Raw genomic sequence first — 15,508 nt, 5'->3', positions numbered from 1 at the left:
GAACTTAAAAACAGAGAGAGTGACAGACGGACGGACGGAGAAACAGAGTCTTTGTTCCTGCTGTTGAAATGTTTGTGAAAATGAGCCTGAATGCACAAACTCACTCTCACACAGACGAACGGCAGAATCAGGTTTGTATTGTTGGTGTTGCCTGGTGAATAATTGCCTCTCTTTAAAGCAATCAGAGCAACACGACCACAAACAGACCAGAGTCTTATTCTAAAATCTCTCCGTTTACAGAGAGAAACACTCACACTGCATACTAATCCTCACTGTGGTGAGAGTCTGAATTTACACCTGGAAAAGACTCAATTCCTGACACCACACAGCCACACATACTAGGTGTTATTATGCTTTGTCTTGATGTTTTTGTGTTTTTTCCAATTCTACAATACATTTTTATTTCAACTGCATTTTTTAAAAATAAAAATAAACTTAAAGGAAATCCAGTTGTCTAAATGTGCAGATGCAATTCTACACAAGTCTCCAATCCTGCATTGAAAATGTTACGCCTACAAGTAAGTAAGTAAAATCAGAGAAACGTACTTAATGTGGTAAAAGTCAGTTAACTCAATGCAGAAAAATGCTCCCTGTGACAGGAAATGTTTGCATCATAAACTAAGACATAAGATACTGAAATGCTGTATTTGTAAATTGTAAAAATTTATTCCGGCTTTGTTAAATACTGATACTGATCCACTTTTCTTGCCCTGGGTGGAAACAATATGCTGTCATACTATCCTGCATATTGAGTTATAAATACATATTGAACTTTTTGTAAATCTAACCATATCCATTTTACCAATAGCTACAAAACAATCCAGTAAAAGTTAGTTACAGGACACTTTCTAGGAAATTCCTAAAAAAAAAAAAAGAGCCAAGAAACAAACTTTAAGATATCAACCTCTTTCTGATTCAACCGTTTAACTGCATCTGTATATTGTAGAGAGAATCAAGTGAAACCCGTCGTGGAGAGGAAGGTGAAAACCAAACTGTCTGTGGAAAGCACCTGAAATCTGAAGACCAGGAAAAAGATTTAACAGCACGAAACTGAATTCAATAAAAGCTTTAATTAGAGAGTTCATTATCTCAGTTAAATACACCAAGCTGGATTTTGGATAAAAAAAAAAAAAAGGTCATATTTTTGCTCTTAGCACATTTATTTGGCAATTTTGTCACAAACATTTCCAACAAGATATTAACATATTGGTATCAAAGCACATTTTGGTCCTCGTTTCGCATTTTTCATTCAAATAAAACAGAAAATTCCCCTGTAAACATGTTTTTTGGTCTGAATTTTGCTCATAAATGGACTGCAGGCTGTTTTTAGACCGATGCAGGAGTGAGCGGCCCGCTGCTGAGAGCATTTCTTCAAACGTTTGTTAATATGAGCATGAGATCAGTCTGCTGGAGGAAAGCCAGGGGACAACCAACGCCGAAACAGAAAATATTTATTCCCTCAACAGTTAACTTCTGCAGAAGCTCAGCTGTTTGAACAAAGAAGATAATGATTTAAATAACACTTCGGTTTTTGTAAAACTCTCTAAAAGTTTGGAGGATTGAATCTTTTCATTTACTGTAATCTGAACACAGGTGATGTGACCATTAATAACTGGCAATAACTTTATTATAAAAGATTTTTTGTAATACAGAGATGAAAAAAAAACATTTAAGGGAAAAAGAACATTTTAAAAACTAATAAGTTTGATGTGTTTTAAGGCATGAATTTGCATGTATAGTATTTCTAACCATTTCTCTTTTAGTTTTCCAGTCATCACAAAATCATCATTCTTAGCTCAAAAAGAAACAGTAATTTAAAATACAATTTTCTAGCCTTTAGTTCGGTGGATAGAGTTTGTAGAGTTTACACAGTACTGGACCTGGGAACTTAAACTCAGTCCAGTGAGGAAGACGCAACTGAAAGCTCCAGAGAAAAGCTAGTAAGTGGACCTTGAGTTGAAATTTCTTTAACATCACTGTTCCCAAGGTCAAAAATGAACTTTCTAATTCTAAATCATCATAATGATCCTAAACCAACACACAAAACATTTAACTTTTTATCACCTGAAAATAAATCCTGTCTAACCAAAGGTGTAGTTCACAGTTAGCCTAAACCCTGTTGTGTTTTTCTATTTTTAAATTGAGTGGATTTTCCCTTTAAGGTGACATTTTAATTCAGGTGGGACATTACCGGTGTACATATTCATTTTCAAGGTGAGGTTTTTGAGACATTATTGCACAAAAGCATCGACAATCATTGCATAGATGTGTTTTTTTTTCAGGCTTGAGGTACAGTGACACAAACAAAAAGACGTTCATACATGTTAACAAAACAACAACAGTCTGAAAGGAGTGAATTCACACACGGTATCACAGGGAGTGTTTAAGGCAGATCGTGCAAAGAGTGCGAAGACATTCAGGTGGACAAAATGACAGCAACATTTTACATCCTGATGCAATTCAACCGAACAAAAGCTGTACATTTACGCCTCACAAAGGCTTGGCTGTTACGTTGGAATTGCATTAAACTGTCACAGTTTCTGTTATTTTGTCCACTTAAAAGGTTATCATGACGAACAGAGGAGACACCAAACATTTGGTCTCAACCAGAAGGGAAAAAAAACATACAAAGGCAGCACAATTATTCAGTTTTTTCAACTAAACTGAATACAACTCTAACACTTACAACACAGTATTTCAAGGATAGAGTGAATATTTATGGGAAGATTATCATGAAAAAACCATGGACGACAACAGACCTTATTGAACTATGAAGAAAATTACACGCCAGACTGACCAATTTACTGATTTCTTATCAATAAAATCAATATTAGCTGTTTATCAACTGGAATGCGACTGGAGGGTGAGTGGAGTACCAACTGAAAATGTATGAGGTGGTGGATGAGGTTTCAACTTACAAAGGGGATTATAAACAAATGACATCACCTTAGCTCCGTTTCCATCCAGCTGCATTGCAAATTTTAACCAAATTTTGAGTAAAACTGCGCAAGAAAATGCAAATTATTAGTTGTTTCCATCCACTACCTTTAATCAATTATTAGGACATGGTCTATTGAGATAAGCAGCAGGTGGTGTCAATTCTTCAGTGAGAGAACCATTATGCCTTGGCACGGGAAGAAGGCGCAACAAGATGACGACGAACCTCAAACTGTGCAAAACAACGTAGAAAACTGGATGGAACCTTTTTGTTTTAATGTTTATATGAGGAAAACTGAATCTGATCTGTGTGGAGTGATCATGGATGTGTTGAGAAAACTGTCGAAGTGGAAACAACTGACCAGTCATGTGACTTAAACGTTCACGACGTCAGAATTTATTTAGAAAAACTGGGCTCATCTCCCATGAAGAGCACTGACTCTATTGCCATTTCCATCAACATTTTTTTATGCGATACTGCATTGATGGACACTGGCTGTTAAGATAGTATATACAGTAAATAAACACTTTGGCTACTGATGAAATGTTGCCAGAAAGATAAGCTATGGACAACCTTTCTTTACCAACGAACAAAACAATATCGTCAACATACGGCAACATTTTTTGGCTTGTCAGAAAATATTGGTACCAGCAGGCTATTGAGAATTCTGTCATGTAAACCAGAGAAGCGAATGTCCAGCAGTAACCCAATAAAACTTTGGCTAACGTTCCCTGAAAGTCTGACTACATCTAACCGTTCTTCAACAATGAACAAGGCATCGTCGTCAAAACAGCTGTTGATTTTTCATACGTCAGCAGACTAATTAGACAAATCTTTGTGGGTCTTAAGACACGGTGTAATTAGTGTAGTTTAGTTCCTTGAAAATTTAGTTCATCGGACCAAAGGTTCCGGATACACGCTGGAAACACGGTTCAAGCCATGCTTCTTTTATCTCACAATATAATCTCTGGCTGAGAACAAAGACTGGCTTGCAAAGAACACATTAGTCAGAGAACAGCCAGTTTTTATTTCAGCCTTTTAGCTAAAAATGTCTGGAATTAACGCTGATTAGCTCGAGCTGAATATGATCTGCCAAAGACAGCAATTGTCATTTTAACCTACAAAAGTGATGGTGAGTGCCAGCTAAAAATGAGAAGCTGCTGCCTGAATGTTCTGGAGATTTTTTGCTAATAATAAAGAACAAGAAGACAACATTTTCCCCAAGAGTCGAGGTATTTTACGAACCTGGACCCAGATCTTAAACAGAGCTGACTTTAGGAAGCCAACCCTGGCTGGTGCAGAGTTGTGGATCGTAACCAGCCTTTGTGGACAGTGAGGCTGTTTTCCTGCAGTGGTTTTTGAGGCACTTTTAGTCGCTGTGAGTTTTCTGACTGCAGTGGCTGAGGATTTTTAAAGTTCAAAGAAAGGCTTAGTGCCTCACAGAGGATTAGATGGATTTACTCCCCAACACACAGAGACAGAGGCAAGAAAAACCAGGAGGGGCACATATATGTGTCTCAGTTAAACAGGTCAGAAGTCACAAGTACTATATGTCTGTGTATGTGTGTATATAAAGAGCGATAATTCTTGAGACCCTTCTGTACCAAATATGATGTCAAGAACATCCTTTTTAAAACATCCCTCGACTTTTGTGCAGTTTCACAACATTTTGAGACCTGGAAAGCAGCGAAATTCCATATTTCTTCCAGGCCTGCAGGAGGTATCTCAGGACCTAGAAAACAATATCCCAAATAATTTATTTCCCTCCTAACTATCCAATTCCCAATTTCTGTAGAGAACATCCAGTTTTTTGGAACTTTCCAGATGCTGGAAATCAAACCGCACTCCACTCTGGTATAAATAAGCAACCTAACCAGCTAACGATCCCAAATTTCACATCCATTCGAACTTTTCTAGTCCCTGCCTAACTTTTCCCACAATAGCATCCGTTAATCCTCATCTGTCCACCTGCCGTGTGGCCAAGTTTGGCTGCTGTTGCGTCAGCTTTCCTCCAACCAGGAGGGGGCGTCCACGCTGGGGTTGGTGAGGAGTTCGCCGAGCTGCTGGATGTTTTGCTCCAGGAAGCTGTGACACGATAAACTGTGAGCCGCAATGGCGCCATGGAGCAGCCACAACTGGTTATGGAGGACTTTGACCTGCAGACACAACGGAAATTAGATTTGTCAAACCAGCTCGAAACTGCACAGCAAGAAGTCATGGGTCTGATTGATATTTCCGAGCAAAAATGCAAAACATTCTATAGTTTAAGCTTCTCAGATGTGATAATTTGCAGTTTTTCATTTTCATATGTGACAATAAACTGAATATGTTAAAATTAAGTTAAGATTAAGATTAAGTTTCTTAATTAGATGAGAAAGTGGAAGATTTTTACAAGGATCCATTGAGGTTTAAAGCGCTTACTCCCATCATCTTCTCATTATCGACTCACAAATAAAAGCATAAAATGTCTAAAACGTAGTTTAAAAAGAACAAAAGACTTTGCACTTGACTGGAATCCCTCCCTCGGCCCGTCTCACCTTGTTCTCCTCCAGCAGCTTGACTTTGACGGACAGGTCATCTCTGATCTTCTGGTACCTCTCCCTCTGGCTCTGGAAGTCTTTCTGGGCCTGCTCCAGTTTGGGCAAAGTGACGGCGTCCCGGGGCCCCAGGTTCAGCTCCTCCAGGTCGACTCGGTACGCGTCATACTCGATCCTGGACGGTGGAGAGGTTCACATGGTCATCTATAGTAGAGGTCTCCATTTTTGTTTTGACCTTTTTCTATATCAAAATTCTCTGATTTTAACTTTGTATATGTGAATATTTTCTTGTTTCCTCTTTCCTTAATGACAGTAAACTGAATATCTTTGGGTTGGGGACCAGACAAGACATTTGGGGACGTCATCTTGGGTTTTAGGACACAGTGATCAACATTTTTCACCATTTTCTGACATTTTATGAAGCAACCAACTAACTGATTAAGTGAAAAAGTGATTGACAGATGCAGCCCCATTCAAGCCCAGTGGTTGGGATCTCTAGAACTACAGAAAACAGCAAAATCTAAAGGCCAAACTTCAAGGTGGAAGCTTCAACATATTCAAGTGCTTCCATAAAGAGTTCCCACAATTCCCAGGATCCCTTCCAATACCGCATTCATGTAATATGGGATGAATGATGAAGAGCTGTGAAACATTCTCCCTGTTAACGACTTGCACAGTCTCTCTTGTCTATTTCAGCTTGTGATTTTCCTACATTTCCCAGAATGCCTTTCTGTGGTGTCCCTTATGGTGCTTTGCAGTTAAGCTGGGAAGTTGGAATTCCTAAGTTTCCAGTTGGGAGTTTTTTCGAGAATGCCCCCTAAAGTTTGGATTTCTGACTCGAACCTCACCAACCCTGAGCTCAAAATCCAACATGGCTGCTCTCTATATGCATCAACAGTACTGAAAGCTGTTTATCAGCACTTCTGTCTTTTGCATCTCATTGAAATCAGTCAAATTCTGTGGACACGGTGCTGTGGGGTTTGTTTGCATAAGATACACCATAATGTGTTGGCCTCAAGCACAAAAAAAAAAAAAAAAAAATTCCATCTTGTTGTAGTGGAACGTGGCCAACTCGACCATGCGTCACTCTCAGCTCCAACTTCTGACTTCCAAGTTAAATGGAACGTACCATTACTGAAACCCTACTGAAACCTTCCTTATGGCAGCATTGAATTCTGGTCTATTTTATCCTCTTGTGGGTGCAGATATTATTCTGTCTGTCTCTTCTCTGTTGTCTGACTGTTGAAACACTGAAAACATCCCGACAGTCCGATGGTTTCCACCCACCTAGCAGTCTCGTACTTCTTGGCGTTGATCATCGTGTCCTCGATGGTTTTGTTGACCAGAGTGTTCATGTCGGCTGTGAAAGCGTTGATGGCCTCCGCCAGACTCTCGCCGCTCTTAGAAAGAAACTTCTGAGCCTCTGCATTCACACCAAACTCCACCTGAAGGAGAGACAAGGACAAAGCAGGGCCAATCTTCAGGAGCTGACTGACACCAAATGACTAGCTTAGTAGCTGGTTGCCTCTAAAAATGTAAGAAGAAGCTTCAGAGAGCAGCATACTGACTGAGTTTTCCAAATTTGTGCATTTGTTTATTTGTTGTTGGTCTCCAAATAGCATGTTTCACATTGCATCTCCCATTAGCTTCAATAGAACAGGTACCAAAGCAGTGTTAATAGTAATGTTTGTTCCGTCGTAAGCAGTCATTGTGCCATCAAAAAGACTTTTTAAGACTCACATGCAGTGTTGGTGTTTTGAGACTGAGATCATTGAAGGCGTCCCCCAGGGTCTTCTGGGTAACTGTGAACTGAGCGACCTGATTGGCCAGCGTCTGAGCCAGCTTGGTCACGTTTTCGTAGCGTTGCCGGTCGTCTTTGAGCAGCTCGAGGCGAGGCTCCAGGTCCAGATCCACCGTGCGAGACCCACGACCGAGCTTCTCCGACAGAGCCTGCCTGGTGCACTGCGGGGACAGAGCCAAGCTGCTGATCAGACTGATTATTGATTATATCTTTTATCAACGAACAGCAACAAGAAGTCCAGTCTCACCTTGTAGGTGGTGATGCTCCACTTGCGGACTCTCTGCAGCTTCTCACTGGCTGCGTTCTTGTTGTTGCCCTGAACGACCACGGGTCCTTTTCCTGGTTTCTGTGGTGTCACTAGAACGTCTAGAGGTGGGGTTAGAGGTCAATGACGAGTTACCATGATGACATGAATTTAAATGTAATCCCAGCTGAGTTTAACCCCTATTTGTGTCAATATGTCTCCTAGTTGATTTCTGATCATTAGCGCTCTGTTAGCAGTGGTAATAATTAAGGTTTGATCAGATTTAAGAATTAGAGGCAACCTGAATATTTACAAAGTCAGAGCAGATATGTGAATAAATATGAACAGACTTGTTACAATAGATGTTACATGAACAGTTGCACAATCAAATTCATGCAAATAAAGTTCCCCTTTATTCTTTCTACTCTTTCTGTAGTCTACCTTCGCCCTGCTCTGTTTCCATGGTGACCTTTGGCGTGGCCTCAGCTGGATGGGAAGCAACACTGTTGTCTGTGTGGTTGCAGTTACTGTTTGCTTCCTGTAAAAGAACAAAAAAAAGCATAACAAGGTGTCAGATCCTTTAGTCCCAGAGGTAAGACTGCATGGTTCTGGGTTGTTCATGTGAGCATGTACTCAGAGCCACAGAGCGTCCAATCAGCGCCAAGGCGCTGAAACCACTTTGAACAGACCAGCTTGTGCCTGGTAACGCAGAATCATCTGGGAAGTCTTCCATAGAAACTGTTTGGAACAGGGCAGGTACTTTAAAAAAAGAAAACTGCTCAGCGGGCAATTGAATGAGCCATCTGACACATCTAACACGGGCTAACTTCAACCAATCAGAACAAGTCACTGAACCAAAGCTGGCTGGAAGAAGAGCAAAAACATCTTTTCCATCAATAAAAACCTTAAAACACCTAAAACAAAGAAACGGACAGCTTGGAACGTGGCAAGATGGCTCCTGGTGTAACTGCATGATCTCGCAAATCCAGCTGCCTCGCAAGGTAATGTGTCTGGAGGGTTTCGTTCAAATCTCCAAAAATCTCCAGATTCATCATCAGAAACTTTTGTAACTTGGAAACTGTTTGGAAAAGGGCAGGCACTTTCAAAAAAATACTCTGCAAGTAATTGGATGACCCATCTGTCAACCAATCAGATGAACAAACCATATGGATCAGAGCAACCACACGTCATTTCCACATGGACATTGAAAATAATTATTAGTTGCAGCCTAAAAATAGAGAATAAAGGAGGGTATACTTTAGGGCGTGGCTAGGCTACCATGTGATTGACAAGTCATTACCACAGTGACCTCAATCAAAATAGAGGCGTAGTAATGTGGTGTATCAATGCAGCTCCACCCTCTTCTACAAATATGATCACTGCTAGTTCAAAGAAACAAGATGGAGACACCACAAAGAGCAACTCGAAGTGTCAAAACGGTAGCATTTATTTTGTTATATACTAACTAAGGTTGCTGCACAGAAGCTCTTCAACAAACGATCAAATATGTAATCAAACGTGTAAAAAGTTGAAATTTCAAGATCAGCTTTAGGGGTTTTCTACCCACAATTTTCCATGCTGGAATTTCATATTTCCCACAGTTCTTGAATGCAGCACGAGCCTCACTTCTAGGAACAGGAACATCACTGGTGACCAACAGTAAAGAGGTCAAAGGTCAGGAGTCAAAGCACCATGACGATCACCGTGGGAGCCGGAGCTCACAGGAGCCAATCAGAACCCGGATCAAAAGGTTGTGAGGTTGCCACGGAGATGATGGCTCCCTGTTGTGATTGGCGGCAGGCAAAGAGGTCAGAGGTCACTGGAACACTTGAGACAGGAAATGGCCACCTGATGCAGATGAGAGGTAACGACACACACACGGTACACGGTTGTCGTCTACGATTAAGAGAGATTACACACAAGGGATGTCAACACTGGAAGTTGTTAACCTGTGTGTGTGTGTGTGTGTGTGTGTGTAGCAAAGTTAAAGCCCCTCTCTGTCACTCTTCTTCCGTGTTTTCATTTTTTTCCTGGAAGTGAAGTTCAGGGAATGTTATTAGGAATCAGACGTATTGAAACACACACACGCACACACACACACACACACACACACACACACACACACACACACACACACACACACACACACACACACACACACACACACACCTGTGGAGGGCTCAGCGCACAGGAAGAATTTGGCTCAAAGTTGTTGTGTCACATTGAAGAGACAGCAGGATATGTAGTGACGCAAAACGAGTCTCACACATCAACACACACATCAACACACACACACCATCCACCTTTGCTCTTTCCAAAGGTTAGAGAAAGCTGGTGTGTGACTGAAGGTTGAGCTCTTAAAGGAAGAAACTGCTTTAAAAACATTTATTTATTTCCTTAATCCTGAAGATTTGGTTTACTGCAAAACACCAACAGAAAAAACATCATAAATTGGGAAAAAGGTTGCAGGTGGAGGAGGCGGGGAACTGAGACAACACTGCCGCTATGGATATTTTCAAAACTCCCGGGAAACAAGAGAACAAGCTCCTAGTTGCGACCTAGACACCGAAAATGGCAATTTAGCACAATGATATGAACGTAAAGAAGCTAACAGCTGTTAGCTTTTCTTTCGCAGTGATGTAGTCATTTTAATGACTGACAGCAGAACAAAATTTAACTCGTCCGTTGTCGAGCTGAAGAGTTCTAGCTTCAGCTGTTTGGAAGCAGTTTTTCTGTGGGTAAAACTTGTAGACTTTATATTTCTTTAAAGAAGATGTTTCTCATTCAACACCTAGTGGTCATTAGAGGAACTGCAGCTTCAAATACCTGCTCTTATCATGAAATCAGAAAAAGACCGACAGGACGTCTCCTTTTTTAAAAAATATACCAATACTGCTGCTAAACTACAGGCTCTCTCCCTCAGCTGTATTAGCTCTTCTCTTTCTTGCTGCTCTGCGCACAGGTGAGTCACCTGCTGACATCACGGCGGTGTGACCACTCCTGTTACCTGCCGTCACTGGATCTCCATTAACCACAACAATGGTCATCTTATCAGACAAACAAACACCGACTGTCACTGTTTGTCACACCATTTTACTTTTGTTGTCGTGACAACAGCTGATAACATTGTAGAGGCTGTTCGTTAGCTGCTGCACACTGTTCCTTTTCTTTTATGGAACTGATTATATAACTTGCGTTGTGTGTGGAATATCTGTAAAGAACAAATAAATCAAACATATGCCTGTTTTTTGTGTGTATAATAGACTGATAACACGCTCAGGCAGTCGATGACGCTGCAGCAGCACGAATAATGAGTTTGAAATGCTTCAATGCTCTTAGCCCTGCTGGCTTAAAGGGAAAGTTCACCCGTTTTCCAAGTTTCACCCAAGTTTAGTTTTAGTTTTAGAGACATCAGCCGTAAAGTCTGTCTTGTTTTACAGGTAAAAATCCACTAACGTGTTTCTACATCATGACAACTGAGTTACTACAAGGTGCACAGAAAGGGACCTTCAGTCTAAAAGTAATATTCATGAAACTGATCATTAAAGTGGATTTCTGCGTTCTGTTTAGCTGCAGCATCTGGTTCAGACAGTCCACAGCTGTATGTGTGTCAGTTGAATGTACATAATTATGACAGCTTGTTTGTTTCTTCCTGCTGGTGTCTGTTGAACAGGAAGTCAGAAAACATTATGTTTCAATCATGTTTTAGTTATCCAGAATTTTGCAGATAACTTGAAAAAAAAAAAAGGATTTTATCTTTTGGCCATATTGTGAAGCTCCAGTTAACAGTGAGAATGACAGTTTTAAATGATGAGACGAGATGTCAGAAAGGTTTTCGTGGTGTCTCACCGTGGGAGGAGTCTCCTCCTCTGTGACGCCGGCCGCCTGGCTGACGCCTCCTCTCTGCTCCACCGCCTCCATCCTCTGGCTCCGCCCACTTCTCTTCTTCTACTGGCTCCTCTGGACAAAACAGAAAACATATCAGTCTACAACATTTCTCTGTATTTTTATCCGAGATAACAGAAAGTTTCCACTTTCATGCAGAGGGGTCAAAGTTCAGGTGACCATGAGGCTGATCGAAGGATCAGACAAGTTTATTATGATAAAAAATGTCATTTATATGTTTCTTGATCATTATTTCACCTCAGTCATTTGTTTTATTGTCATGTTGCATTTAACACTTTATACAGCTGAAACCTTTGGATATAGAAATTTAGGGTTTTGTTATCAGAAAAATAAGCTAAATATTAAACTCATTCTCTGTAATTTGGTGGATGATTTCGTCCAGAATAATGTTCAGTACTACTGGGGATTGTTGTTTGTCACCTCAGCTGACATTAGTGGGATTTATTTTTAATGTCAGGGTTGATGCCTTTTAAAATACACATAGAGTCTACATACATTTATATATTTTTCTATACTTTTTGCTCAAAAGCTTCCTGCTGCTTCAGGAGTCTCCTCTGACCTAAAGAGCACTAAAGTGTGTCTGCAGTGTAACATCAGTGTGGTTGAACAGCGACACCTAGTGGTGAAAAAGCAGAATCACAGGAGTCTCTGCTTGGGAGCGATTTAGGAAAACTCTCAGAGAAACTCTGAGCAGGAGGAGACAGAAACTCTTATCTTCATGAGGAGGTGAGGTGGACCCTGCTGTTAGGTGTGACACCCGGGAGAGCAGCTACATGTCACGTCCCATGACCCCTCTGGATGAAAACATGCAGTGTAAAAGCAGCCAGTCAGTATGTGCGTCTGTGGCGAACACTTCATCACGGTTTAGTTAATGATGTTACCGAGTAAAATGACCTGTGTGTTGATTGTGTCTGTAGAGCAAAGTGAATAAGAGAAAAGTCTTAAAGATGTTGAAATTTAAGTTTATACTACATTAAAACACCTGATTTCAGAATGGAGTTTGTTTCTACAGAACAAGAACAGCAAAATAAAATGTTTTTAATAAAAAAAAAAAGAGACAGATGACTGAAATACATAACCTGAGGATTTAATAATGAAATTATATGTCAAGTTCGCCCACTCAGATGGAGACAGACCGAAGGACCCCCATTTCTTTAACTCATCTCTAACGAGATCTCTGTGCAACCTAATCTGTAGCGAACAGATTTTCACCTGTCTCTTATTTTTGCCTGCATCTACTCTTAACTTTAAGGGGAAATTCTTGTCACCTGGAGCGACTCTTTGCAGCAGGAAACTTCACAGTGTTGCATCAAGTTAATATGTTGTGTTCGAGTTTGCTCAACTTGTTTTCTGCAGAAGTGAAATGTTTCTTCCTTTTGACAAGCAGAAGTAGAGAACCACATTTTAATATTGAATGAAGCTTGTGTGTAATCAAACATATGTGTCAGAGCATGTGACATAATTTAACAGAGGTGTTTTCAGGCCTGTGACACACTGTCAGAAGTCAAAGTTCGCTCTTTACACTGTTACAGATCATTTATCTTCAGATGAGCTGCTTGTACTTTGCACTTACTGTCAATAAAGTTTTAAGGAAATTATTTAAGGGAATGATTTTATGACTTACGACAAGAAAAGTGGTGAAGTTGTAGCAGAAATCTCAACATTAATCCAACGACAAACAAAATATTCCTTTGATGATGATGAATTACAGTGACTCTGATGTTTAGCTTTCCTTCACTGTGTTTCTTAAAACTGTGAGATGTAAAATCAGATAAATAACTGACACTGATTACATCAGAATCAACCTCTGATGCAACACAAAAACAGAGCTGGCTGGCCTGGTCAATTATTCATGTTTCTGTCTTTTATAGTTTTTTAAGTTTAATAAATGTTGTTCTGCTTGTGTTTTTTTTTTCTCATTTATTTACTGGTAAGTTATAGTTTAGAAGGAGATATCTACCAATATAGGCTATCAATACAGAACTTTTTAAGTCCCTCATGATGGTCTCTGCCCCCAAACTCCAGAAGTGCTCAGGCTCAAACAGATATAATTTAAACATCAGTTAAATATACAAATCTAAAAATGATGCTGTAAAGGTAAACTGTAGTTAAGAAGTTAGAAATATTAAATAAAATATGACAAAATATCTATGGATAAAGTACTAAATGTAAGGTGTACTAAATATAAATTAAAAATTAGATAATTACAGAGGAGAATTAGCAAAAGTTAGAAGTCTTAACTATTAATGACATATTTTAAGCAAAACACCAATACAAGTTTTCCCATAAAAGTTAAATAATAAACACTTATCCAGTTTATGAGGTACACCAAAATAAAAGTAAAGCAGTCACTGATCAAAGGGGGTGGACAAAATATTACAAGCATCTCTCATGATTAGTACAATTTATTATTAATATATCAACAGCCTGCACAGTGATCATAAAGTGCATTAGTCTTTTATCCAGGTGAATCTAGTAAACAGGTGAGTGTGAAAGTGTTTATTTTACTGTGACGTTACTGAAGACATTATGTTCCCTTATAAACCAGGTAAACTCTGCTCCTATTTAAACTGTTTCTACACGCATAAAAGTGAATTAACCGCGTTTAAAAGTCAATAAATCACACGTTCTGCGTGTTAAAGAAGGAATAAATGTTATCTTTGTGACATTAGCGAGGTGTAACCCAGTTAACAACAAACACACGACAAAGGTGACACACATCAAACGGTTATTACCTTCACGGTGTTAAAAACAAACTCCGCCTTTTTCCTTCTTCTTCTAACCGTCAGATTTTCTTGCTCCCGTCCTCGTTCTTCAGTTAACTCCTCATTTTTAAATGTTACAGCCTGAAAACTAAATCAAACTCTGAGTGAAAACTTATGAAGCTGCAGAGCAAAAGTCAAACACATCCCGGAAGTGTTTTCCTGCCGTGTCCTCATAGAGAGGACGTTCGATTTCAGTCCTTGTGCTTACCGGAGGGGCGGTGACATCTGCTGGCCAGACGCTGTTAGGAAAAGTTAGTCTTCTTTCTGCCACAAAATACCACTTAGGTGGATTCAGAGAGAAAATCATGGCTAAAATAGCAGCGTTGCTGAACGTCCATCGTATATATTACAGAAAAGAAAGGCAGGATTTTTCCCAATTTGTTATCAGACGCAAATTTTGAGAAACTCGGGTCAGGAAAACCTAACTGCTCAATCGAACAATGCTTATAAACTTGTCTTGTTGAGTAAAACAACTTTGTGATCGATGTTTTTTCTTGTTGAAACAAACTAAAACATACAAAAAAGGGATCAAAAGAACAACACTAACTCAGGCGATAAAAGACAGAGTGGGCTAACATTAAGAAAGGAGACAGATTCTGGGTTACACTTCTGTTAACGAATACTACCATTACTGTTAGCAAATACTACTGTCAGTGAACTCCATTGTTAGCTACCATTAGCAAAAACTACTGATAACTTTTGTGAATGAACTCCACCATAAGCTACTGGTAGTGAATACGACTGTTTACATTACTGTTAGCTTCCGTTAGCGAAAACTAGCATTAGCTACTGTACCACAAATTCAACTCCTGAGTCTCCTTCTGTATAGTGTTCATACTTTTATATTTCTATTCCTTTGTTGAAATTGTTCATATATTTTTAAATATTCCCTCTTGCTTATATTTTTACATTTTATTTTTTATATTATTTTTTATTGATGCTTCTTTTTCTATCCATTTGGCAGCTGTAACACCACACATTTCCACACTGAGGGACTAATAAAGGAATATCTTTATCTTTTTTACAGGGGCAAATTAAAAATTGTATTTGGGCAAGTAGAATTCTGACCCATTTGCCCATCTGGGAAAATGAATAAAACAAAAACAAAAAAAACCACCAGCAGCAACACCAGCAACACACTAAAAAACAAAAACACTTGTGTTGTGTATTCTATATGTTCTGAAAGTTTTACTTGAATAAATACAGCTTGATTCTACTAAATTCCTGTATGTATATTCTACCTTCTTTTAACTTTCTTTCTTTTCTCTCCTCCATTATTCTTTCTTTCTCAATGTTTTCTTTCCGTCCTTCCTGTTT

General features: G+C 39.4%; 1 protein-coding gene across 1 annotated transcript; it reads right to left on the bottom strand.

Moving 5' to 3' along the window:
* Window positions 1–4,684: 4,684 nt before the first annotated feature.
* LOC146305361 (arfaptin-1-like) lies at window positions 4,685–14,350 on the bottom strand. The gene is made up of 8 exons (XM_084712951.1): window positions 14,162–14,350; window positions 11,370–11,478; window positions 7,962–8,058; window positions 7,524–7,633; window positions 7,216–7,437; window positions 6,763–6,920; window positions 5,476–5,650; window positions 4,685–5,094 (listed from the first exon to the last, which is right to left on the bottom strand). The coding sequence occupies exons 2-8, from the start codon at window positions 11,439–11,441 to the stop codon at window positions 4,939–4,941; spliced, it is 990 nt and encodes a 329-aa protein (XP_084569077.1). The 5' UTR covers window positions 11,442–11,478; window positions 14,162–14,350; the 3' UTR covers window positions 4,685–4,938.
* Between the last annotated feature and the right edge of the window lie 1,158 nt (window positions 14,351–15,508).

Source organism: Lutjanus erythropterus, chromosome 23, assembly GCF_056507025.1.
Source record: "Lutjanus erythropterus isolate fLutEry1 chromosome 23, fLutEry1.hap2, whole genome shotgun sequence".
NCBI classification, from domain to species: Eukaryota; Metazoa; Chordata; class Actinopteri; order Lutjaniformes; family Lutjanidae; genus Lutjanus; species Lutjanus erythropterus.
Note: the sequence above shows the minus strand (reverse complement) of the source record. Positions and strands in the feature narration are given on the sequence as shown.